Source organism: Tamandua tetradactyla, chromosome 14 (genome assembly GCF_023851605.1).
Source record: "Tamandua tetradactyla isolate mTamTet1 chromosome 14, mTamTet1.pri, whole genome shotgun sequence".
In the NCBI taxonomy this organism is placed as follows: Eukaryota; Metazoa; Chordata; class Mammalia; order Pilosa; family Myrmecophagidae; genus Tamandua; species Tamandua tetradactyla.
In genome coordinates, this window is record NC_135340.1 from 59,440,514 (window position 1) to 59,468,198 (window position 27,685).

The 27,685-nt window shown below is 38.7% G+C and overlaps 1 protein-coding gene across 1 annotated transcript in view; it reads left to right on the plus strand.

Annotated features, from left to right (window-relative positions):
- The first annotated feature begins 7,750 nt into the window (after positions 1-7,750).
- The window catches only part of SLC28A2 (solute carrier family 28 member 2), a 47,109-nt gene continuing 27,174 nt past the window's right edge, over positions 7,751-27,685 (plus strand). The window contains exons 1-3 of the mRNA XM_077127758.1: positions 7,751-7,842; positions 8,741-8,845; positions 8,972-9,057. Coding sequence (XP_076983873.1) covers positions 8,765-8,845; positions 8,972-9,057 — 167 coding nt within the window. The 5' untranslated portion in view covers positions 7,751-7,842; positions 8,741-8,764. The remainder of the gene's footprint in view (positions 7,843-8,740; positions 8,846-8,971; positions 9,058-27,685) is intronic.

Here is a 27,685-nt window from a genome sequence, read left to right on the forward strand (position 1 = left end):
GCGCCAAGGCCAGATGCAATTGAGCAAGAAAGTAGAATAATTTCCAAAGTTGATGATAAGATAACATAATATATCTACTTCCTTAGCTGGTAATAACACAATACAATATGTTTCCTTAACATTAATTCAGCCACTAATCAGAAAGTTGGAATTTCCTTTTAAATATAATTTTTTCAAAATTCTGCATTTTCTCTAAAGGTTGCTAAAAGACATCAGCACTGAATTAACACTAGTAGATCCAATCTTAGAGCTGAAGAAGGGATGACACGTGGGAAAATTTCAAGAGCTCCGGGAAGTTCCTGATGCCCAATACTATCTATCTCCTTTCCTTTAGGTAGGCGTATGGTCTCTCCCATCTTCATCATTCAGTATCTGTCTATTTATTATTACCTACTGTGTAACAGCCCTAGGAAATATTGTACACGTTGTTAATGAGTTTTTGGGTTTGTTTGTAAGTTTGTTTTTACCATGTTAATGGGCTGCTGGAGAGACCTTCTGTCCCTCTGACTGATGGCTAAGGGCATCAGAAAGGAGACTGGACTTTTCTGGAAGTGAGGCAGGAACTCGGTTAGCTTCAAGGGGATTTGCAGTCCACGGCGCTGCTCTCAGAAGGCCCCGTGCTTGGTTTAATGTTCTTCTGCCATCATCTATTATCTTCATTTTTGAAGGGGCCCTGCATTTTCACTTTGCCCTGAGGTGATCCTTGAGACACAGTAAACAAGCTGGCTGAGCTTGTTGTCTGGGAAGCTTTCAAGCCACAGCTCAGGGAAGGGGAAGCCAAATGAAGCCAATGGTTTCAGAGAGTTCAGAGTTCAGGAAGGCCAATGTGGCCAAAATTCACAGGGCAGATAACAAGGAGGAGAGAATTACCCAGAAACAACCTGATGAGTGCATGTGTGGGAGGAACCACTGAAGCCTAGGGGAAAACTATTAGGAAAGAGGGAGGAAAAGAATCCTTGGCGATCACACAGGGCTTGGAAACAATCTGCCAAAGTGGAAAAACCTCCTAAATCTTGAGGCATTAAGTTCTCAGAATGGGATTGCCTCAATAGTAGGGCCAAATTAGCCCTAGATCAAAGGCTGCTCTGGACCTGCCTAAGAAAGCTTGAAAGCAAACTTTGATAGATTTCAACTGTTTCCAAGTAGCTTAAATGCATCCCCAAATGAAGTCCAGACATATTTAAAGGAATACAGAAAAATCCAGCACCCAACTACATAAACCTCACAATGACTGTTATCTGAATTATTAGCCATGCACTGAAGCAGGAAAATAGGACTCATGACAAGAAGGAAAATCAATCAATATAAAAAAATATAGAAATGACCCACATGATAGAGGATAAAAATGTCAAAAGAGGGATTTCAATGCATTCAATGTGTATTAAAATATGACGAGAGAAGCAGATATGAAAGGACCCAAACTGGACTGCTAGAGGTTAAAAATGTAACATCAAACATGAAAAGTACAGAGGGTCTTTTTAAAAAAACCTCTTTTTTGCTACATAGAAATACAGCTGATTTTTTTATTCTGTTTTTGCATACTCTGTGTAAACCATTCCCACCAGCAGAATATGAGAATTCTAATTGCCCTTCATTCTTGTCAGCACAAGATATTGTCTTTTTTAAGTTTTAAAACTTTTTAGCCATTTTGATGGTGCGTAGTGGTGTATCATTGGGGTTTTAATTTGTACAAATAAAAAATAAAATATTATTGGCATTTATATTTACTCCTTTCATTAACTTACCAGAGATCTTTATTTCTCCATGTAGCTTCAATCTATTGTCTATTGTCCTTTCCTTTCAACCTGTAGATCTCTCTCTTGCATATTTTATAGGGCGGGTCTAGTAACTAACTCCCTTAGCTTTGTTTGACAATGTCTTAGTGTGGAAATCTTAATCTCTCCCTCATTTATTCCCTTTTTTGTATGCTAAATGGCGGGGTCATATTTCATGATTTTTCCATGTGAATATCCCATTATTGCAGCACCATTTGTGAATTTTTTGTTGGTTTGTTGGTTTGGTCTTTGCTTGCTTTTTGGGAAGTGCGTGGGCCGGGAATTCTTGTATGGCAGGCAAAAATTCTACCACTGAACTACCCTTGTGCTCGCCCACATTTTTGAAAGATGGTTTTGCCAGGTATAGAATTCTTGGTTGGCAATTTTTTGCTGTCAGCACTTTAAATATGTCATCCCACTGTCTTCTTGCTTTCATGGTTTCCTATAAGAAGTTGGAACTTAGTGTTATTGAGGCTCTCTTGCATGTGATATGTTGCTTTTCTCTTGTGACTTTCAGAATTTTTTATCTTTGGCATTAGATAGTTTGATATGCTGCTGCATGGGTCTACTTGGGTTTATCCTGTTTGTCTTGGATGTATATTTGGGAAGTTTTAGTCACAGTTGGAAAGTTTTCAGGCATTATTTCTTTGAATATTCTTTCTGCCCCTTCCTCTCTTTCTTCTTCTGGGAAGCCCACAATGCATATATTGGTGTGCTTAATGGTGCCCCACAGTTCCTCAGGCTCTGCTCGCTTTTCTTCTTTCTTCCTTCCTTCCTTCTGCTCCTCAGACTGGATGATTTCAGTTGTCTTATCTTCAGGTTCACTGATTCTTTCGTCTGCCAGCTCCAATCTGCTGTTGAACATCTCTAGGGAATTTTTAATTCTGTTACTGTGGTCTTTAGCTCTGTTTGGTTCCTTTTCATAATTTTCATCTCGCTATCAATATTCTCTTTGTGCTCATTTATTGCTTTCCTGATTTCTTTTAGTTCTTTGACCATGTTTCCCTTTAGTTCTTTGAACATATTTAGAATAAAATTTTTAAAGCCTTTGTCTATATGTCTTAGGTCTGGTTCTCCTCATTGATGGTTTCTAATTCTTTAATCTTCTCTTTGGCTTGGGCCATCATTTCCTGTTTCCCTATATGTTTTGGAATCTTTGTTGAAAGCTGAACATTTTGATATTTTAATATGCTGTCACTGGAATTTAGACTCTGAGGTATCTGTTCCTTACACTTGTATCTAACTAGTATTATGACAGAGCTCTCCTTGAATGCCAGGGGCAAGCAAAAAAAAAAAAAGGAAGAAAGAATAAAGAAAACATTGTACCAAATCTCTGCAGATGGACCTGTAGGAGACCTCATACTACCAGACACTATTCTGTGTGTCTGATAGCCAGTATTCCCTTGCCACAAGTAGGCACTTGATTACCACCATCTTTTGTAGAAGAGCTCTGCAAGCTGCTTTCTACAATGCAGGGTGAGTTCTGGGAATGCAAGTCCCTCAGGCCACCACCAGACAGACTGCACAGAAATATATGCTCCCACTTTTTGCAGAGGGTTACTCTGCTCCCTCCAGAGCCAGGAACAGGGATCCACACTTGGAATGTGGGCTGACTCCATGCCGAACTTCTCCAGGGCTGGCTTTCATCTCTTGGCTTCCCTTGGCTCTCTCCAGGTTCTGGCTTGCTTAACATCTCACGGTGATGTCTGCTGGGCTGTAAGCATCTCCAAACATCTTTATCTCTCTTCCCCAAGTGTCGGCATCTGTGTCAGCTCTGCTCTGAGGTTTCTGTCGGCTCTGTAGTTTCTGAGGCTTCTTCAAAATGCTTCCCCTTTTAAAGACTCTAGTAAACTAATCAAGGCCCACCTGGAATGGGTGGAGTCACATCTCCAGCTAATCAAAAGGTCACACCCACAGTTGGGTCCATCATATTTTCGTGGAGATAATCTAACAAAAATTTCTACCCTACAGTATTGAATTGGGATTAAAAGAAATGGCTGCCCTCACAGGATGGGGTCAGGATTAAAACATGGCTTCTCTGGGGTACATAATAGATTCAAACTGACACAATTGAGTTGTTTGTCTTTTTGTTGTTGAGTTGTAGGATTTATTTATATATTCTGGATATTAAACCCCTACTGGATATGTAGTTTCAAAATATTTTCTCCCGTTGAGTAGGCTGCCTTTTTACTTTCTTGATTAAGTTGTTTGACACACAAAGTATTCAATTTTTAGGAAATTCCATTTATCTATTTTTTCTTTCATTGCTTGTGCTTTGGGTGTAAGGTTTAGGAAACCACTACCACAAGGTCTTTAAGAAATTTTCTTACATTTTCTTCTAAGAGTTTTATGGTCTTAACTTCAATGTTTAGGTCCTTGATCCATTTTGAGTTAATTTTTATAGTCATGTGAGATGGGGGTCCTCTTTCATCGTTTGTATATGGATATCCAGTTCTCCCAGCACAATATGTTGAAGAGGCTGTTCTGTTGCACTTTAGTGGACTTGGCTGCCTTGTCAAAAATCAATTGGTGGTAGATAAGAGGGTCTATTTCTGAACTCTCAATTCTATTCCATTGGTCAATATATTTATCCTTATTATAGTACCTCTTACTGCTTTTTAAGTAGCTTCTGGTTTATTCTGTTACCGTAGTCTTTAACTGCTTTCTGGAGCTTTGAGAAAGTCTGTTCTTGCTAGCTGTTCAAAGCTTCTGTGTGGGGGGTGGGGGGTGGGGAGATGGGAGAGGGGGAGGTGGGGGCATGCCCTGATGCATTTCACTCTGCCATCTTGATCAGGTTTGGGGTGGAGCTCAACTCTTATGCTTCCCTTCTCTCAAAGATCATAGACTATCAAGTCCTGCCTGCAGGGCTTGCTCTGCAATGCCTTCAAACTGATATTTCATGTATTTTATCTAGCTTTTAGGGCTGTATTCAGCAAGAGGGTCAGTTGAATATATGCTACTCCATCAAGAGCAGAACTGGAAACCCCAGTATCCTGTCTAGTTCTACCTGCTTCTATCAGGAGTCAAGGGGGAGGAAATAGCAGGGAGGACAAAATAATAAGATATTTATACCTCAAGTATTTAACAGAAGTGTTTGTGGTAGGCCATGTAGCTTTCCAGGAGTAATCTGTAGGCTTTAGAGCAGTTACAAGGCCCAGTTTCTGCAGACATGCCCAGAGTTAACTTCCAACCCTCGTTCTGCCCCTAACAAGAGAGTGAATTTAGAAAAATTGCCCATGCTCTTTGAGCCTATTTTCTTCATATCTAAAACAGGATTAGTAACTGACTTACTTGCTACACAGGAATGTTGTGTGGATGAATAGCGAAAGTACTGGAAAATCTTTGGGAAGTCTATAAAATGCCTCAGAAATAGAGGGCCCTGTTGCTTGAACTGCTGGAGGGAGGATGACAGGATGCCTCTAATTAGTTGTTGACTCTAGCAAATCACTTAATTCTTCCTAAGCTGTATTTTGAGAGAGTTTATCAATCAAACCATAAGTGATAAGACATAAGAGAAACAATAAAACAATGGAAGCTCACCAAGAGCTAATTGAGGGGTGGTACCTGCCAGGTTAATTCTCTGTCTTCCTCTTGGCAGTTGGCTTATGTCAATACCTGTGTTTAAAAGGATCGCTTGGAAAACTGAGATGAGTGCCTCTTGTGCTTACAAGTTGAGACATGGAGTTTTACATCTTCTAAAGAAAGTGAGAGGAAAAGAGGGTGGTGAGAGAAAAGAAAGATGTGACACCTGGAAGGAACATTAGAGCCTGTGTCCTATCATTATGCCTGTACCTGGCCTCAGAAATGCCAATTATTGAAGGTAAAAATGAAAAAGAGATACAGTGTAAGATAGGGCGAGCAAGAGAGACTTCACCATCCAGTTGAGATGATACTCAGACCTCAGGTTGGAAATGTCTATACGCAGGTTTACTTTCATCACCAATGTCTTTCTTTTCCTGAATTACTGTAAGATCTTAAAATAGTACCCTACCATTATCAGGTCATCAACTGTTTCTGAATTCTTTCCTCTGTTAAATTATTTAATCTTCACGATAATCCAATGAGATAATATTACAGAAGTAGAGGTAGGAATGACAGAGGCACTCAGAAAGAGTAAGAGTTGCTCCAGGGCAAAAATACAATACAATACACGTTGACTCTGCTAGGAATTGTGCAAGTGTGTGTGTGTCTGTGAGTGTGCGCAAGGCTGGGGAAATAGAGACATGGGTCCCCGTTCATCTAAGCCTGAATTCTGTTTTTTTTTTCTTCTCACTAAACCTTTATCCCTTGAGCCTGGGGGTCCTGTGGTGAACAAGAGAGAGGGCCCCTGCTTGAGGAGGTCATAGTGTGGCAGGGAAACCGAGGAACATTTAGAGAACATGGTTTGCAACAACACACTGCCGGAGAGCGGGGGAAGGTACCCTAAATTTTGACTGGAGGGAGTCAAAGACACCTTCACCAAAGAGGGCGGCCTTGAAGAAGAGATTGGAAAGAGATGTAGGAGTTGTCAAGATATGTAAGGAGTCAGGATGCTCTGTTTAGGCACAAGGAACAGCAGCCACACAGGTGGAAAGTTGCACAGGTACAAGGGAACACTGTGTGCTTAGGAAGCCCCATGCAGCTAAGTATGACCAGAGTAGGCAACAATTTTGAAGCGTTTTCTCCCCCTGCCCCTTTCATCTAGCCTCTCCATGTCCAGTCAATCACCAAGTCCTAGAGATGTTTTCTTCTATCCACCACCCTCTTTTACTGCACTGGTTAGAGCTTCACCATGTCCCACCTGGACTTTTGCTTTTGTGTCCTGACTCATCTCTCTGTCTCCTTCCAATCCAACACTAACCTGTCTGTTAGGGTGATCTTCCCGACATGCAGAATGGCCCAATATCACTTCCCAGTTCTTGGTTTATCCTGACCAAAATGCCTCTCCATGTTCAAGAGAAGCCCAATGTCTGATCCTGGCTTACAGGGTACCCCTTGATTTGGTACTGATAGTACTTCCAGATTCCTTCTTGGCAGACTTCCCCCTACCCCACTCACATTTTTTCACTCCGTCCTTGCTTGAATTTTTTTTTTTGTATGCTGTATGCTGGGGGTCACATTTCATTTTTTTTCCATGTGAGTATCCCGTTATTGCTACACCATTTGTTGAAATTTTCTTTCTGTTTTTCTATTTTTTTTTTTTTTTGGAAGGGGGTGGGAATTGCATGGGCTGGGAATTGAACCTGGGTCTCCTGCATGGCAAGGGAGAATTCTACCACTGAGCTACCCATGTCCTCCACCCTCTACCCTAACAGATTTTTTACTTTACTTTGCTCCATTCCTTAAGCAATTTCTCTCATTGTTTTTTCTCCCATTCTTTAATTGATTTTTGCAACCTCCTTAGCATTCCAGGCACCCATCTTGGTGCCTGTGTTGAAGCGTTTCTTCTTATTGGTATCATCTACCCCTTTCTCTATCAGTTCCCCTTCTCACCTTTAAGATCTTCCAGACTCAGGTCAAACGCTTCTAATTCTGTGAAGCCTTTCTTGATACGTCTTGATACGTCATTGATACGTCATTGATGTGTAAGTTCCTGAAGGCAGAAACATTTTCTCATTCATCTTTTTGTCCTCAGTACCTAAATCGGTACCTGGGTAATAGTCGGTTCTCAATTAATATTTGTCAAATGAATTGAAAAGTGAATTCCTAATGGTCGTTTGGCATTGAATCATATATACTCCTCCTTGTCCAAGTGACTATAAATTTTCTGAGTGCAGGGACCTTTGTCTTTTCTTTTCCATATCCCCCAAATGCCTTGTCCATGCTGGGCAATGCTTCTTTTGATGGTCTAGTACAGACCAAGTTGAATCTCTGAAATGCTTAGTTAGACTCTGTAAATGTTCAATAATATTTAACTTAGTTAAAAAAAGAAAATTAACTCCTCCTCGTGATGGGAAGAGCCCACAAAGGAGATGACGCATGTAAAGGTGAGCCAATGAGATGATAAAACCACCCCTTAGGAGTCAAGGTGACTTGGATCTGAGTTTTTCTTTTTGTCTTTCCTTGAGGAGGCTGAAAGAAGCACGGGGTAAGCAAGAGTGATGGGGAGGGCAATTTCTTGATTGATAATGTTCAGACTAAACTCAGGGAGTTCCTGTGCATACCTGCACAGGAAGGGCCTATTTTATACAACATAAGTTGTGTGTTTATTTGCATTTAAAACATATTTTATACTTGAATTTTCTGCAAAGTAAATAGATACCTCAGAATGAACTTGTGTTATAAATTTGCATGTTTTGTGTATTAGGTTTTCTTATCATGAAGCTCAAATGTTTGTTTTAATTTCTTGACTCTCTCAACATAGGTAATTAACATGTGTACTGATTGTACTAAATGTAAGGTTCCTTAACAAATTGCTGAAGAGTTTTCTTAGATGCTCTAAAACAATGCTTGTGCTCCATTATAGTCAGGGACTTCAAGGCAAGTTGCTTATCTCTCTAGGCCTCAGTATTCTGTGTTCTCAGTAATATTTTGGGGTCTGGGATCTTCCCAGCTCTCTGTCTCTCTTTTTGTTTCCTTCTCACCTAGGCCAGATAAGAGGGGTCTTCTCACAATTCTTCAGGCTAAAAGGAAGGAACGCCTGTGACCCTTCCTTTGCAGGGTTGTACAGAGTTCTTTTTAACCCAGATCCTGGGCCCTGGGTGGACCACTGCTTCATTTCAAACAACCCTGCCCTTCATTTCTCTTTTCCTATCTTATTGCACCTTCCTTAGTTATTCTCAATAGAAGATGCAATTCTGTATTTTATTATTTTAAAAGCATGCATCCAATTTTCCCAATTCTTGATCTTATAGAAGTCAACTAAATCCCCTAAAGGCGTTTATCTTCCTATTTCCCATGGAATACTATCCCTAAAAATTCGCCCTGGCCCCACATTTACAGAATGACCCCTCTTTCAGATTTTGACCCTGGATGTATTTTTTCAGGTATTTTTCAGACAAGAGCTGGAGATGGCTAAAACAAGTGGAGAAGGGTCTACTGCTCTGTCCACGGTGGAGATGGGCACGGAGAACCTAGGACTGGAGCTCACGGTAACGGGCCAGCTTTATTTCTGCACAGCTTTGTGTCTCGCAGTCATGCAGGACCTTTGCTGCTGTCATACCCCATCACGTCTGGCAGGGCTCTGTGACTGACCCCAACTCTCTCTCTTTTTACAGGAAGAAAGGCTAAATCTTGAGGGAACCAAGATTGAAGAGCAAGGCCACAGAGTAGGGGTTGGGCTGGGCTCTCCCACTCCCAAGAGGTACAGGTGTTCTGGAACCCAGTTCAGTCAGGGTCTGAGGGCCCAGGGTGGGCTAGGTGTGGCCAGGGGCCTCAACAGGCATCAGACCTGCCCCATCCTCAAGGGCTTTGTGGTCTCATTGTGGAAATAAGACTCACAGTCACCTCACCTTGCCAAATGCAATTAATTAATTAATTAATTAATTTTTTTGCCTGGGCAGGCACCGGGAATCAAACCCCGGTCTCTGGCAAGGCAGGCGAGAACCCTGCCTGCTGAGCCATCGTGGCCCGCCCAAATATTTATTTTTATGTAATTAATTTTTGCGTAAATCTATGCCATAAAATGGGGGTTCAGAGATAGGAGTGTTGGCTGGACTGACAACAGAATTAACAACAGCAAGATAACCTTTACCATTTGCTGAGTCCTTACTATTATACAGTGCTTTATGTAATTAATTCATTTAATTTTCACAACAAGGAGGGGCTATTTTTTTTTTTTTGCAGAAGCTATTTTTAATCCCTCTCTTCAGATTAGAAAATTGAGGCTTAAAAACGAATTTACCCCTAAATACTCATATTTGGGGAGTGAGGAGAGAGGGAATTCAGGGGGATAAAAAAGATTGGGAGGAACCACCCTTAGAGATAATAGGCAAAGTCAGAAGAAATGGAGTCATGGAAGTCAAAAAGAGAAGGAGGTCTCAAGAACACAGGTTCAGTTTCCAGTGTTATATCTATCAGGACAGAGGCGTGAGAACTATCTTTTAATTTGGTCTTGAATATGGGCCTAGAAGTAATGTCTAAGAAAGTCTTTTGGGTAAAATAGTTCAGCGGGAAGGCATGTTCCATGACGTGTGAAGGATGTGGGTGGGCATTTATAAAAGGATATACAAGGATGGGCCACGGTGGCTCAGTGGCAGAGTTCTTGCCTGCCATGCCAGAGATCCAGGTTCGACTCCTGGTGCCTGCACATGTAAGACAAAAAATATATATGCAAGTCATGCATTGAGAATTCTAGATCTTATCAAAACCATTTTAACTTTGTTATTTTCTCTTTATTTTAAAGAATTATTTCAGTAACTTCAGAGACAGAATGAGCCTAAAATTCTATTTTCTCTATAAATTCACTTCTACATACAAATATATATATGACATGATTCTAAACAATTAAACACATTAATGTTTTGTAGTTTTGTTTTTCCACTTATTTTATATGTCACATTTCTATGAATTGACGGTAACTTTTTGTAAGTTTTCCTTGCTTGCATATATTTCATTCATTGCTTAGCAGTGCAATGGTTAATAATGCGAATTTTAGAGTCAAATTGCTTAGAACTCCATCCAGTGGTGTGTCCTGGTAAATGTTTAAGATATGGTTTTCCAAGTGTAGTGTTGCCATGAATGCTGGTTGATATTGTTGCTTACCTTAATGAGTAAAACCAGGGGTTGGCAAACTTTTTCTGTAAAGGGCCAGATAGTAAGTATCTTTCAGATTTGTGGGCCATGCCGTCTCTGTCACAGCTATTCAACTCTTGCCATTTTAACAGAGTTGAAAGTCACCCAATGATACTAAACAAATGGGCGTGGCTGGGTCCTGATAAATTTCATTTATAAAAGCAGAGGGTGAGATCGTTTTTGCTGACCCTGGGGCTAGTCAAAAAGTAAACCAAGCCCTGACTTGTAGCCTTTGCCTGGAGTGTAAATACTCTCAGCGTGGCTGAAGTTACCGATGGGATAACATTGCCGGAGGAGCTGGGAAGAAAGGCATAATAGCATTTACGATTTCTACCATATATACACATACAAGCAATGAATACAACCTTAAGAGCCTAGATAATAGTGAAATAATTAGAAAATGATGTTTGCATATTTATTACCTTTATTTTTAATGTAATTGAATAAATGGTGGTTGTCACAAGCCAGTAAAAGCCAGTGTGGGCACCACTGACTGTCACTTGGCAGACATTTGCACTAGTCCAGTTCCGATCTGCCCTTCCCCACCATCAAATCTCATCAACTCTATACATTCTCATATGAAAACATTTAAGTGGTTATATAAATATAAAATCATACCTTATTGCATTTCTTTAAATTCTAGAGAAGCTACACATTTTCCCCCATTTGTTTTACTTCCCATCTGCGTGTGATTAGCTTTTCTTCTTTGTCAGCTCTAGTAAAATCTGGATTTGGAACTCACTTCCTTTCTCCTGAATTATTAAAATAGCACCTATATAGATTTCTTGCCTCAAAAACTCCCCACCCCCTGCCATTCTATCTTGTATAGATAACACCAACGCAGCTTTGGCCGGCCGAGTATTAGTTTTTCCCTTAAAAAATATTGCTTAGCATGCTTGTTGGTTTATTCTTCAAATAATTTGTCTTATCATATTACTAAACTCTATGGATGTTCCAGTGGGGGCTGAAATTGTTCTTTCAGCGACAATATACATTAAAATGCACAGTATTGTCATTTTTAATCTTTTTGGTCTCCCCAGTCAGGAGGATGGTGTAACTTCCTCTTTATTCATGTCTACTCTATATCTGCCATTGGAGTTACTAAATTTTATTAAATAATTTGTCTTAAACCATATTTCATTGGTTCTAGGATGTAATTTTTTCACATTGTTTGATCAGTAAAATTGGGATATGTCTTAAAAATTAATAGCATGTCATGATTTAATTGGCTTCTTTTTGGGTGCATGGTTCGGGAATCAAACATGGGTCTCCCACATGAAAGGTGGGCATTCTAACCACTGAACTACCCATGCATCCTTAATGCACTCGTCAATGAAGCATAGCATATATACAGAGAAATAAACATATCCTAAGTGTGTCCCTCAATGAATTTTCACAAAGTGAAAACACCCATATTTCCTCACCCAGATTAAGAGTCAGAACATTGCCAGTTTCAGAGAACCGTTTCATGCACTTTTTCAGTCTTAGCATCCTAAGTCAATTTTACCTGTTTTTGAATTTTATATAAATGGAAATAAATCATTAGTACTCTCTTGTGTTTGGCTTCTTTTACTCAATATTATGTCTGGGAGATTCTTCCATATTCTTGTATATATTGTAGTTTGTACTTTGTTATTTTAAAAAATTTTTATTACACTTATATATCAAAGTATATGTAAATTAGCTATTTTAGGCTTTTTAATTGTACGATTCAATGGCACTAATTACATTTACAAGTTATGCTACTATCACCATCAGCCATTACCAAAATTTTGTCATCATTTTGAACAGAAATTCTGAGCTCTTTAAGCAATATTCCCCATTCCCCATGGTACCTAGTAACCTACTCTGTTTTTGTGAGTTTGTTTATTTTAGATAGTTCATACACATGGAATCATACATTGTCCTTTTAAGTCTGGCTTATTTCACTCAGAATAATGTTTTCAGGGTGCATTCAAGTCTTAGCATGTATCAGAGCTTCATTCCTTTTTGCAACTGAATATTTCATTATTCCATCATCATCTATGTATTTCCTTAACATTTGAGAGCATACATCAGGCTCCTTGAACACATAATATTTCTAGGTATATTTCCTAAGAACAAGGATACTTATGGAACTACTTTAACTACAGCTACCAAGTTCAAAAAATTTAACTTTGTTATAAAGCTTACAGACCATGCTCCAATTATTTACAGTTGTTCCAATAATGTCTTCTTGGGCATTTTCTCCTGCATTATTAGAGCCAGTGCAGGATCATTTATTGATTAAAATGATCATGTTTCTTTATTCCTTCTTTTAATTGTGGTAAAGTATATATAGCATAAAATATCCTATCTCAACCCCTCCCAAGCACACAGCTCAGTGGCATTAATCAGTCACAATGTGCTATCATCACCACAGTCTATTGCCAGAACCTTTTCATAACCCCAAACAGAGACACTGCACCAAATTTTTAAGAGGCTATTTCATTAAGATATATTCACAGACCACACAGTCATTCCAAGGTATACAATCGGTGGCTCGCAGTATCATCACATAGTTAGTACATTCATCACCACAATCAATTTTAGGACAGATTTGTTGCTCAAAAAAAAAAGAGACAGGAAAAAGAAAACCCAAAACATCGTTGGTGTGGTTCATTTGTTACTATTGTTGAAAGGCTATTAAGATATTACTGTTAACTCTGGTCCATAGTTTGCAATACGTACATTTCTTCCCTTATACCACTCTGTCACTGACTCCTTGTAATAGTGTCCTAGTTCATGAAAGAACTTTTTATATTTGCGCTGTTAATCACAATCACTGTCTACTGCAAGATTCACTGTGTTCTACCTTCTCCTAGCTTTCCTTCTGGTGACATACATCACTCTAACTTTCCCCTTTCAACCATCTTTACATGCAAAGCAGCATTCTTAATTATATCCATAATAACATGCTAATGAGATCGTACAATATTTGTCTTTTTGGGTCTGACTTATTTCACTTAACACAATATTCTCAAGATGCCTCCATGTTGTAGCGTGCTTCAGGACTTCATTCCTTCTTGCTGCTGAATAATAGTCCATCATACATATGCACATGCCCCATTTCGTTTATTCTTCATTGGTTGATAGATACTTAGGTTGCTTCTGTCTTTTGGCAATTGTGAATAATGTCACTGTGAACATCAGTGTGCAAGAATCTATTTGCATTCCTGCTTTCAGTTCTTCTGGGTATATACCAGGTAGTGAAATCGCCAGATTGTAAGGCAACTCTATACTTAGCTTTCTAAGGAACCACTAAACCATCCTCTCAGCAGTGAATGTATTCCTATTCCTCCACATCTTTTTCAACACTTGTAGTTTCCTTTTTGTTTACTAGTGGCCATTCTAATAGGTGTGAAAATTTGCCTGTTTTTAAATTGGGCTGCTTGTCTTTTTGTTGAGTTAAGTTTGTTGTAAGATTGTTGAGTTGCAGGATTTCTTTATATATTCTTGATTTCAAACCCTTATCAGATTCGTGGCTTCCAAATGTTTTCTCCCATTGAGTAAGTTGCCTTTTCACCCTTTTAAAAACGTCCTTTAAAGCACAGAAGTATTCAATTTTGAGGAGGTCCCATTTATCTATTTTTGATGTTGTTGTTTGTGATTTGGGTGTAACGTCTAAGAAACTAGATCTTAACGGTATTTCTCTAAATTTTCTTATAGGAGTTTTATAGCTCTGGCTCTTATGTTTAGGTCTCTGATCCATTTTGAGTTAATTTTTGTATAGTATGTGAGATAGGGGTCCTTTTTCATTCTTATCCACATACCATTTATAGAAGAGACTGTTCTGTCCTAGTTGAGTGGACTTGGGAGCCTTGTCAAAAATCCATTGATGATAGACCTCAGGTTCTATTTCTGAACTGTGAATTTGATTCCACTGATCATGTCTATCATTATGCCAGTACCATGCTGTTTTTTTTTTTCTTTTTTAACATGGGCAGGCACCAGGAATCAAACCCGGGTCCTCTGGCATGGCAGGCAAGGATTCTTGCCTACTGAGCCACTGTGGCCCACCCTACCATGCTGTTTTGACTACTGTGGCTTTATAATATGCTGTAAGTTCAGGAAGCATGAGTCCTTTCAATTAATTCTTCTTTCTCAAGATGAATTCATACATACCATACCCCTTATCCTTCCCTCTCATTGACCACTAGTATTTCCATCTATCCAATACATTTTAGCCTTTGTCCCCCTATTTTTTTCTATACCCTTTATCACTTCCTTTCATTGATCATGAGGATTTCAATAACTCAATTTCTTTTAACATTTGTTGCCTCTATTATTTATTTATTTTTAATCCATGTGTTTTACTCATCTGTCCATACCGTAGGTAAAAGGAGCATCGGACACAAGGTTTTCACAATCACACAGTTACATTGCAAAAGCAATATTGCTATACAATCATCTTCAAGAAACATGGCTACTGGAACACAACTCTACAGTTTCAGGCACTTCCCTCCAGTCTCTCTAATACACCTTAAACTAAAAAGGGGGGCGGGCCATCGTGGCTTAGCAGGCAGAGTTCTTGCCTGCCATGTGGGAGACCCGGGTTTGATTCCTGGTGCCTGCCCATGCAAAAAAAAAAAAAAAAAAAAGCTAAAAAGGGGATATCTATATAATGCATAACAACCTCCAGGATACCCTCTCGACTCTGTTTGAAATCTCTCAGTCACTGACACTTTATTTTGTCTCAGAATCCCCTCTCTCTTTCGGTCAAGAAGGTTTTCTTAATCCCTTGATGCTGAGTCCCAGCTCATTCTAGATTCTGTCCCATGTTGCCAAGGAGGTTTACACCCCTGGGAGTCATGACCCACGTAGAGTGTGGGAGGGCAGTGAGTTTGCTTGCCGTGTGGGTTGAGAGAGAGATAGGTCACATCTGAAGAGCAACAAAAGAGATTCCCTGGGAGTGGGTCTTAGGCCTAATTTTAAGTAGGCTTAGCCTATCCTTTGTGGGGACATGTTTCATATGAACAAACCCCAAGATTGAGGGCTTGGCCTATTGATTTGGATGTCCCCACTGCTTGCAAGTGGAATCAGGAATTCTCCAAATGGAGAAGTTGAACTTTCCCCCCTTTCTTGCCACTCCCCTAAGGGACTTTGCAAATACTTCTTGATTCACTGTTCAAATCACTCTGGGATTTATCAGGGCATCACACTGGACAAACCTACAAAATCTCATGCCTTATTCAAGGTTTGATGTACTTATGATGTTCAATTAACTTGCCCATATAAATTATATTAGGAAATGCACTAGTCAAAATTTAAATTTTGTACCAAATAAACATTTTTTGCTTTAGTCTCACACAGAAATTGAAGTTTTAAAATATGAATGACCAACTATTTTCAACACCCTGTAATTTGACATTACTTTTTTCTTCCTCATGCAAAAACATTTTTTAATTTGTACATTTAGTCACTATCGTTGTATACTCGAGGCATTCCTAGATTATACCATCTCAGCCTTTAACATCTATCTTTCCTTCTGGTTTCATATGTGCTCCCAGCCCCCCTTCCTCTATCATTCTCACTTTCAGCTTCGTACAGTGTACTTACATTATTGTGCTACAATCAGGAAGTGTTGTACTATCCATTTCTGAATTTTTACAATCAGTACTGTTGCACAATCTGTATCCCTTCAGCTCCAATTACCCAATCTCTACCCTATTTCTATCTCCTGATGACCTCTGTTCTTAACTGAAATTCTCCAAGTTCATTCATTAATATCAGTTCATATCAGTGAGACCATGCAGTATTTGTCCTTTTGTTTCTGGTTAATCTCACTCAGCATAATGCCTTCAAGGTCCATTCACATAGTTACATGCTTCATGACTTTATTCTGTCTTATAGCTGTGTAATAGTCCATCGCATGTATATACCACAGCTTGTTTAACCACTCATCTGTTGATGGACATTTGGGCTGTTTCCATCTCTTGGCAATTGTAAATAATGCTGCTATAAACATTGGTATGCAAATGTCCATTTGTGTCCTTGCCCTCATGTCCTCTGAATAGATACCTAGCAATGGTATTGCTGGATCATATGGCAATTCTATACTTGAAAGGAACCACCAAACTTCCTTCTACAGCAGTTGTACCATTTGACATTCCCACCAACAGTGGGTAATTGTGCCTCTTTCTCCACATTCTCTCTAGCACTTTTCGTTTTCTGTTTTACTGATAATGGCCATTCTGGTGGGTGTGAAATGACATCTCATTGTGGTTTTGATTTGCATTTCCCTAATAGCCAGGGAAGTTGAGCATTTTTTCATGTGCCTTTTAGCCATTTATATTTCCTCTTCGAGAAGTGTCTGTTCAAGTCTTTTGTCCATTTTGTAACTGGGGGCTGTTGGAACTTTGATTGGTATTGCATTGGCTCTGTAGATCAATTTGGGCAGAATTGATATCTTAATGGCATTTAGCCTTCCAATCCATGAACAGAATGTCTTTCCATTTATTTGGGTTTTCTTTTATTTCTTTTAGCAATGTTTTGTAGTTTTCTGTGTACAGAGCCTTTACATCCTTGGTTAAGTTTACTCCTAGATATTTGATCCTTTTAGTTGCTATTGTAAATTGGATTTTAAAATTGATTATCTCCTCAGATAGCTCATTACTAGTGTATAGAAACACTACTGATTTTTCTGTGTTGATTTTGTATCCTGCCACTTTGTTGAATTCGTTTATTGCTCCAGTAGCTTCTTTGTAGCTTTTTTTTTTTTTTACTTTCTAAATATAGGATAATGTCATCTGCAAATAGTGAAAGTTTTACTTCTTCCGTTCTGATTTGGATGACTTTTATATTTTTTCTTGCTTAATTGCTCCAGCTGGAACTTCTAGCACAATGGTCAATAACAGCGGTGATAGTGGGCATCCTAATCTTGTTCCTGACCTTAGAGGGGAAGCTTTCAGTCTCTCACCATTGAATACGATGTTTGCTGTGGGTTTTTTATATATGCCCTTTATCACAGTGAGGAAGTTTACTTCAATTCCTACCTTCAAAGTGTTTCTATCAAGAAAGGATGCTGAATTTTGTCAAATGCCCTTTCTGTGTAAATCGGATGAGTATGTACTTTTTCCCTTTCAATCTGCTAATCTAGTATATTACATTAATTGATTTTCTTCTGTTGAACCACCCTTCCATACCTGGAATAAAATCCACTTTTGTCATGGAGTATAACTCTTTTAATGTGCTGTTGGATTCGATTTGCAAGTATTTTTTCAAGGAATTTTGCATCTGTATTAAGTAGAGAGATAGTTCTGTAGTTTTCTTGTAGTATCTTTATCAGGCTTTGATATTAGGGTGATGTTGGTGTCATAGAATGAGTTAGGTAGTGATCCCTCCTCTTCAGTTTTTTGGAAGAGTTTGAGAAAGATTGGTATTAATTTTCTTGGAATGCTTGGTAATTTTCACCTGTGAAGCCACCTGGTCCTAGGCTTTTCTTTTTTGGGAGGTTTTTGATGATGAGTTCAATCTCTTTACTTATGATTGGTTTGCTGAGGTCTTCTATTTCTCAAGCCTGTGTAGGTTGTTAGTGTGTTTCTAGGGATTTGCCCATTTCAACTAAATTGTCTAGTTTGTTGGCATAGAGTTGTTCATAGTATCCTCTTACAATCTTTTTTATTAAGACTCTGTGGTTATGACCCCCTCTCATTTCTGATTTTATGTCTATACATCTTCACTCTATTTGTCTTTGTCAGTCTAGTTAAGGGTTTTTTTTTTTTTTTTTGATCTCAAAGAAACAACTTTTGGTTTTATTGATTCTTTCTGTTTTTTTTTTCCCCCCATTTTATTTATTTCTATTCTAATCCTTATTATGTCTTTACTTCTGCTTGCTTTGGGTTTTGTTTGCTGTTCTTTCTCTAGTCTCACCAGGAGTACAGTTAGGTCTTCGGTTTTAGTTCTTTCTTCCTTTTTAATGTAAGTATTTAGGGCTATGCATTTCCCTGTCAGGACTTCCTTCACTGCATCCCATAAGTTTTGATGTGTTGTTTTCTCATTTTCATTTCTCTAAAGATATTACCAATTTCTCTTGCAATTTCTTCTTTGACCCATTGGTTGTTTAAGAGCATGTTATTTAAATTCCATATATTTGGGAAATTTCCAGTTTCATTCCACTATCATTGGGAAAAAAGCTTTGTATTTTCAATCTTTTAAAATTTAATAAGACATGTTCTGTGCCCCAGCATGTAGTCTATCCTGGAGGATGTACCATGATCATTTGAGAAGAATGAATATCCTTTTGTTTGGGGGTGCAATGTTTTATACATGTCTGTTAGGTTTAGTTCGTTTAGCATTTTATTCAGGTCTTTTGTTTCCTTATTGATCCTCTGTTTAGATATTCTATGTGTTGAAGAGAAGGTGGGTTGAAGTCTCCCACTATTATTGTAGAGACATCTATTACTCCCTTCAGTTTTGCCAATGTTTGCCTCATGTACTTTGGGCACCTGGATTAGGTGCATATATATTTGATTCTGAATTCAGAATCATTTTATTAATATATAGCATCCCTCTTTGTTTATGACATTTTTGTCTTTTTTTTTGGTTACTGCTTGTGTGGATCATTATTTTTCAACCTTTCACTCTCAACCTATTTTTATCTTAAAATGAGTCTCTAGTAAACAGCATAAAGTTGGATCATACTTTTTAATCCATTCTGCCAATCTTTAACTGGGGAGTTTAACCCATTAACGTTCTACATTATGACTATAAAAGGATTATTATTTTTTTCAATGATTAGTTAATGATACATTTGAAGGTAGCAACAATAAATGCATTACAGGTTAATGACTTATTAGTAATATTATTATAAGGTGAGTTTTGGCCTTGCTGAATCTCTGCAATAATAAAAGCATTATTATTATTACTTTTTTTTAAACAACAGCAGTTTATTATTTCTTACAAGTCTGCAATCTGGGTCAGGCTCCATTGTATGCTCATCTGCTCTGTGCGGTGTTTGCAGGAGCTCAAATGTCCTAGATGTCTTTTTCACTTTACACAAATGGCATCTCAGCTGGGGTGAATGACACACCTGGGACTGGTCAGGCATCTCTTACTCCACGTGGTGTCTCCACATGGCTGGCCCGCACTTCCTCATGGTAGGGTGGTCTCAGTTCCTGCATTTCTTACATGGTGGCTGGCTCACAAGAGGGAGGAAATGGAAACTGCCAGTCCTCTTAAAGTCTAAATCCAGAACTGGAACATGTTGCTTCATTTCCACTGTATTCATGAGGTTAAGGCAAGTCACAGGCCAGTCCAGATTCAAGCAGAAGGGGGAAATGGACTCCGTCTGTTTTTTTTTTTTAATTAATTTTTTTGTGTGTATTTTTAAAACTTTTTTTAATTGTGCAATATAACATATATAGAAAGCAAAGAAATAAAAAAGCAATAGTTTTCAAAGCACTCTTCAACAAGTGATTACAGGACGGATCCCAAATACCATCCTCTCAGATTTTTCCTTCTAGCTGCTCCAGAATATAGGAGGATAAAGGGGTTAAATATTTTCTTTTATCATCATAATCGACTTTTTTTCCTTCTTTTTTTTTTTTTTTTTACATGGGCAGGCATCGGGAAACGAACCCAGGTCCTCTGGCATGGCAGGCGAGCATTCTTGCCTGCTGAGCCACCATGGCTCGCCCAGTCCTTCTTCTTTTTTTTTTTTTGAAAAATAACATATATACAAAAAAGATTTAAATTTCAAAGCACAGCACCACAATTAGTTGCAGAACATATTTCAGACTTTGACATGGGTTACAATTTCACAATTTTAGGTTTTTACTTCTAACTGCTCTAAAATACTGGAGACTAAAAGAGATATCAGTTTAATGATTCGGCATTCATATTCATTCGTTAAATCCTACCTTCTCTGTATAACTCCACCATCACCTTTGATCTTTCCTGATTGAGGGCATGGTCCATTGATTTGGGTGTCCCTAAAGCTTGACACAGTATCAGGGGATTCCCTGATGGTGAGGTTTAATCATTCCATATTTTCTCCTATCCCTGGGGGGACTTTGCCAATACTTTTTGATTATCTGCTTATTATACTCTAGGTTGTATCCAGGCATTACAATAATCTACAAAGGATTAAAGGACCTCTTTCTTATTCTGGGCTCCTTGTGTTTCAGTTGTTCAAATGAGCTGTACAGATAGGGTGAATTAGATTATGCACTACAGGAAAATTCAGTTCTAGAACAAATAAACCTTTCTTCCATTGGTCTCAAAGAGTATGTGTGGTTCTAAAATATAGACACTGTCTTCCTTACCCTATGTTTTGAATTACTTTAACCCCACCTGTTTGGCTTCATTCTTATCTGTAAATATCAGGTTACATATATAAAACAGCCTCTCAAAATCCAGAAATTATAATCAGCACTCCGGACTTAATGTGTCTGTCTAAAAGCTTACAATCTAGGTTCCTGTTTTCTTATAAGCATTTTCTAAAGGTGACCATACCATTCTTAGTTCCTTTGTTTCTGTCTTATTTTGTCTCACCAAATGTCCCACATGTTCACTCACATCGTTGCATGCCTCATGACATTCTTCCTTTTTGCAGCAGCACAACCTTCGTTCATAAGTACACACCATCGTTCGCCAATCTACTTCTCTGTCAGTGCATCCTTCAGCCACCTGCATTCATCGGGCATCATGTAGAGGGCCCAAAGTCCACAGTTCATCAACATTTGTTTTCAAAATTTTAGATAATTTCATTGTTCCCAAGAGAAAGAACACCAATAAAGACACCCTCACCAAATAGGAAATCTAAACCTCCTCTTAAATCTTGTTCCTCCCTCCATTATTTACCCCTGCTGTTGCTGTGGTAGTGCTGATGGTTTCCTTTTGAACACAGCTCATAGCACGCAATAGCAGTTTTCCCCCTGTACCCTGGACATAAATACTCTTTATCCTAGAATTATATCTTTGAAGTAATTCTTGTGAGAACTAATTCATATTTCTAGTGTGAGTCAGTGGGACACGTAGGTCTATACAATCCCTTTCAATCTTGTTCATCTTCAATATGGTAATATTACTTCTAGACCCACTAGAGAATCACCTTCACTCCTACCTATTCCCTTACATTGAAGTTCAACCTCATTAGCTAACAGTTCACCCATCTCCAGCTTCTGTGCATCTCTAAGTCTCCTATATTCTGTATTATAAGCCTCTGATTATACCTTTATGCTGGTCATAAAAGTGGAATCATGCAGTATCTGTCCTTTTGTGTCTGGCTAACTTCACTCAGCATTATATCCTCAAGGCTTATCCATCTTGTTATGTGCTTCAGGATGTCATTTTGACTTACTGCTGCATAAGATTCCATTGTACGTATATACCACATTTTGTTGAGCCACTCGTCTGTTGATGGGCATTTGGTTTGTTTCCATCTTTTGGCAATCATGAATAATGCTGCTTTGAACATCGGGGTGCAAATGTCTGTTTGTGTCATTGCTTTCAGCTCTTCTGGGTATATACCAAGCAGTGCTATTGCTGGGTCGTAGGGCAACTCAATATTTAGTCCTCTAAGGAACTGCCAAACAATCTTCCATAGTGGCTGCACCATTATACATTCCCACCAGCAGGGCATAAGTGTCCCAGTTTCTCCACATCCTCTCTAACATTTATAGTTCCTTGTTTGCTTAAGAGCAGCCATTCTCATAAGTGTGAAGTGGTATCTCATTGTAGTCTTGATCTGCATTTCCATTATGGTCAGTGAAAATGAGTATCTTTTCATGTTCTTTTGAGTCATCTGTATTTGCTCTTCAGAAAAAGGCCTATTCATATCTTCAGCCCATTTTATAATCAGATTGTTTGTTCTTTTGTTGTTGAGTTGTATGATTTCTTTGTATCTACAGGAAATCAAACCTTTGTACAATATGTGATGTCCAAATATTTTCTCCCATTGAGTGGACCGCCTCTTCACCCTTTTGACAAAGTCTTTTGAGGAGTAGAAGGATTTGATTTTGAGGAGTTTCCATTTTTTTATTTTTTCTTTTGTAGCACAATATTGAATAATAGTGGTGGCAGTGGGCATCCCTGTTTTATACCTAATCTTAGGGAGAAAGCTTTCAGTCTGTCTCCATTGAGTATGATGCTGGCTATTGGTTTTTCATATATTCCCTTCATAAATCAAGGTAGTTACCTTTGATTCCTATCTTTGGAGTGTTTTTATCAGAAAAAGATGCTGAATTTTGTCAAAGCTTTTTCAGCATCAATCGAGATGATCATGTGATTTTTCCCTTTCGATTTGTTAATGTGCTGTATTGCATTCATTGATCTTCTTGTGTTGAACCATTCTTACATTCCTGGTATAAACTCCACTTGGTCATGATGTATAATTCTTTTATGCTATTGGATTTGATTTGCTAATATTTTATTGAGAATTTTTGCATCTATGTTCATTAGGGAGATTGGCCTGTAGTTTTCTTTTCTTATAGCATCTTTACCCAGTTTGGGTATTAAAATGATATTAGTTTCATAAAATGAGTTAGGTAAAATTCCTTTTCCCTCAATTTTTTGGAAAAGTTTGAGCAGGATTGGTGTTAGTTCTTTATGGAATGTTTGATAAAATTCCCCTGTGAAGCCGTCTGGTCCTGAACTTTACTTTGTAAGTAGGTTTTTGACGACTGATTGAATCTCTTTACTTGTGATTGGTTTGTTGAGATCTTCTCTTTCTTCCTGGGTCAGTGTAGCTTGTTTGTGTATCTCCAGGAATTTGTCCATTTCATCTAAATTGGCTAGTTTGTTGGTGTATAGTTGTTCATAGTATCCTCTTATGATTTCTTTTATTTCTTCCGGGTCCATGGTAATGCACCCTTCTCATTTCTGATTTTGTTTCTTTGCATCCTCTCTCTTTTTTTCTTTGTCAGTCTTGGTAGTGGCCCATCAGTTTTATTGATTTTCTCAAAGAGCCAACTTTTGGTTTAATTGATTCTTTCTATTGTTCTTTTTTCTCCTATTCATTTATCTCTGCTTTAATCTTTGTTATTTCTCTTCTCCTATTTGCTTTGAGGTTAGTGTACTGTTCTTTCTCAAGTTCCTCCAGGTTTGTTGTTAAGTCCTCGATTTTTGCTCTTTCTTGTCTTTTAATATAGGCATTTAGGGCAATTAATTTCTCTCCTAGTATAGCCTTTGCTGCACTCCATAAGCTCTGATAAATTGTATTATCATTTTCATTCATCTCCAGATAGCTATTGATTTCTTTAGCAATTTCTTCTTTGACCCACTGGTTGTTTAAGAGTGTGTTATTTAATCTCCATGTATTTGTGAATGTTCTCATTCTTTGGTGGTTATTGAGTTCCAGCTTCATTGCATTGTGATCAGAGAAGGTGTTTGAAATAATGTCAATATTTTTAAATTTATAAAGACCTGTTCTGTGCCCCAGCATATGATCTATCCTGGTGAATTTTCCATGAGTACTAGAGAAGAATGTATAACCTTGTGCTTTGGGGTGCAGTGACCTATATATGTCTGTTAGGTCTAATTCATTTATCAAGTTATTTAACTTCTCTATTTCCTTGTTAATCTTCTGTATGGTTGTTCTATCTATAGAGGAGAGTGGTGTATTGAAGTCTCCTACTATTATTGTTGAAACATCTATCGCTCCCTTCAGTTTTGCCAATGTCTGTCTCATGTACTTTGGAGCTCCTTGATTGGGAGCATAAACATTTATGGTTTGTTTTATCTTCTTGGTGAATTGACCCTTTAATTAGTATATAGTGTCCTTCTTTGTCTCTTATGATGTCTTTACATTTAAAGTCTATTTTGTCCCATATTGGTATAGCTTTTCCTTCTTTCTTTTGGTTACAACTTGTGTGGAAAACCTTTTTCCATCCTTTAACTTTCGATCTCTTTGTATCCTTGTGTCTAAGATGAGTCTCTTGTAAGCAGCATATAGCTGGATTATGTTTCTTAATCCATTCTGACAATCTGTATCTTTTAATTGGTAATTTTAGTCCATTAATGTTCAAAGTTATTACCGAAAAGGTGTTTCTTGAGTCCACCATCTTATCTTTTTAAATTTTATTTGTCAGGTCTATATATTCTTTTCCCCCTTTCTCTTTGTATTCTTTAAATTACCCTTAGTGGTATTCTTCAATTCTGTGCCCTCCTCCAGACCTCCCGCTCCTGTCTTTTTTTTTTTTTTTTTCCAGCTGCCAGGACTCCTTTTAGAATTTCTTCTAGGGCCGGTCTCTTGTTGACAAATTCTTTCAGGACTTCTTTGTTTGTGAAAACTTTCATCTCTCCCTAAATTTTGAAGCACAATTTGGCTGGGTACAGACTAGGGCTGGAAGACTAAAGGAAATATCAATACAATGATTCAGCAATCATACTAGTTTATTAAACCCTACCTTCTCTGTATAACTCCGTCATCACCTTTGATCTTTCTCCTACTCTTTGGGGGTATTTGGGCTGTGCCCATTCTAACTTTTTCATGTTGGAAGAAAAGAGCTGTTGGTAGTATGGCTTAGGGGGATGGGAGTTCATTGATATTCTGGAGAGGCTGGACCCTCTGAAATTAGGACTTATCTGGTCCAGGGACCTATCTGGATGGGTTTCTAGAAAGTTACCCTAGTGCATGCAACCTTTGTAGAATCTTATATATTGCCCTAGGTGTTCTTTAGGATTGGCTGGAAAGGTTTTGGTTGGGGCTTGGCATGTTATTGATAGGTAAGCTTGTGTAAGAGTAACCTCCATAGCAGCCTCTCCTCTTGACTCTATTTGAACTCTCCCAGCCTCCGATTCTTTTTTAGTTACACTTCTTTCCCCCTTTCGGTTAGGATGGAATTGTTGACCCCACAGTGCCTGGGCCAAACTCATCCCCAGGAGTCATCTCCTATGCTGCTAGGGAGACTCTCTCCTTTGGAGGTCCTAGTGTCTTTTTAATATCCTTTATCTCTTTACCCATCTCACTGAATTTTTTAAGGAAATTTTTTAGAACATTTTTTAATACTTCTTCCAAATTCTTTGTCTCCTCCAACTTCCTAGTTTGTTCATCTGACTGGGCCACATATTCGTGTGTTTTAGTACGCTTTGTGATTTTTGCTGGTATCTGTTCATCTGATTATCTTGATGGGTCTATTCTGAAGGTCGGTTTCTCTCTGTTGGCTAGGATTTACTTGTTTGGGTTTGTGTTAGGGCACTGCTTTGGCAGTTGGATCATATTTCTCAGCCAAAACAGGGCTGGGCAAGCATGCAGGGGGCATAGATCAGTTCCAGTGGGCCTGGGACAAGATCTGGAAAGACTCCCCTAAACCCCGTGTTTCCCCCCTGCACTTTCTAGTCTGACCAGCAGATGGCACTCTTCAGCTACCTAGTTCACCTCTAGCCCTTGAAACAGGGGCACCCGTCAGTGTCTGGGAACTGGCTCAAGCTGTGGGCATCTTAATTCTCTGGCCAATAACCAGCTCGGCGTTGGGTTGTGTCCTTCCCTGTACTTAGCGTGGAGGATTCCCACAGCTGTCCCAATCCACTGCCATCTCCCAGGCAAGAATCGGGCCATCTGCTGCTGCTTCCCTCGAGGGTTGGGATGGATGCCAGGAGCTGTGAACAGAGCTAAAGTTACTGACCATGTTTTCTCAGTCTCTTTGTCTCACAGTGACCGGAGCATTGAAATGTCCTCCCCTGATTCCCCAACAGTTGACTCAGACAGTTTCTGCCCGGTTGCTTGTTGCTTTGGGAAAGAAGTAGGTTCTGCCATTCTCTCCCTAACTTCCTCCATTTTGGATGCTCCTCGTCATGGCCCTCTCGTATTAGGCATGCCTCCCTGGAGTGTCCTGCCTGGGTCTTTGTGGATTTGGGTTTCTAGGTCTGGATATATGTGGGGATGTGTCTTAGCTCTTGTCCCCATTAGGAGGGAGGAGAGATCCCAGCTGCTGCCTCTGGGTACTTCCCAAGCTGCATGGGATGGAGTAGGGGGGAGACAAGAGGATTGGATGGTCCAGGATGGAAGTTTCCTACCTGGTATTTTTCTCTTTCTTCAATTTAGCATTTATGGGCTCCTTCTCCATTCGTTACATTCCTCCAGAGGTCCAAGCAAATGAAATTTGTCCTTTTTTTTGCCAAATATGTGGGAGGGTTTTTCAATGGCTGTTTTAAGTCACTATGGTGATGACACCACCTCTCCATCACATCCATTTTATATTAACCCCCAATTCTCTTGTCCCTTAACACGTACTCTACTGTCTCTGTGAGTTTGAATATTGCAATTATTTGATACAGCGGGATAATAAAATATCTGTTCTTTTAAGGTCTAGTTTATTTCATTCAAGATGAAGTCTTCAAAGTGCATCCATGTGTCAGAACTTCATTCCTTTTTACTACTGAATAATATTCCACTGTATAGATATACCACATAGTATTTCCGTATTCATTCCTGTTTTCAGGTCCTTTGGGTCTGTACTCATGAGTAGAACTGCCAGGTTATTTTGTAATTCTATGTTCAACTTTAGGAGGAACTACCAGACTTTTCCCACAGTGGCTGAGTATTTTACATTCCCACCAACAATGCACAAAGGTCCCAATTTCTCCACATCTTCATTAAAAAAAAATAATAGCAATCATTGAGGGTGTGAAGTTGAAGTTCATTGTGGCTTTGATTTGCATTTCCCTAATAATTAATGACGTTGAGCATTCCTTCCCGTGCTTGTTGGTCATTTGTTATCTTCTGTGGGGGAATGTCTATTCAAGTCTTCTGCCCAGTTTTTCATTGGGTCATTTTTCTTTTTGTTGTTGAGTTATAGGCATTTTTTAATATATTCTAGATAGTAAACCCTTATCAGATATATTATTTGCAACTATTTTCTCCCATTCTGAGGGTGGTCTTTTAACTTTTTGATAATATCCTTTGATGCAGTGAAGTTTTTAATTTTGGTGAGGTTCAATTTATCTATTTTTTCTTTTGTTTTTAGTGCTTTTGGTGTTGCAGCCAAGAAATCATGATCAAATCCAAGGTCATAAAAGTTTTCCCCTCAGTTTTCTTCTAAGAGTTTTATGTCTTTAACTCTTATATGTAGGTCCTTGATCTATTTGGGTTCATTTTTACATATAGTATGAGGTGTGGATTCAACAGTATTCTTTTTTTTTTTTTTTTTTTTCGCATGGGCAGGCACCGGGAACCAAGCCTGGGTCTCTGGCATGGCAGGCAAGAATTCTGCCACTGAGCCACTGCTGCACTGCCCTCA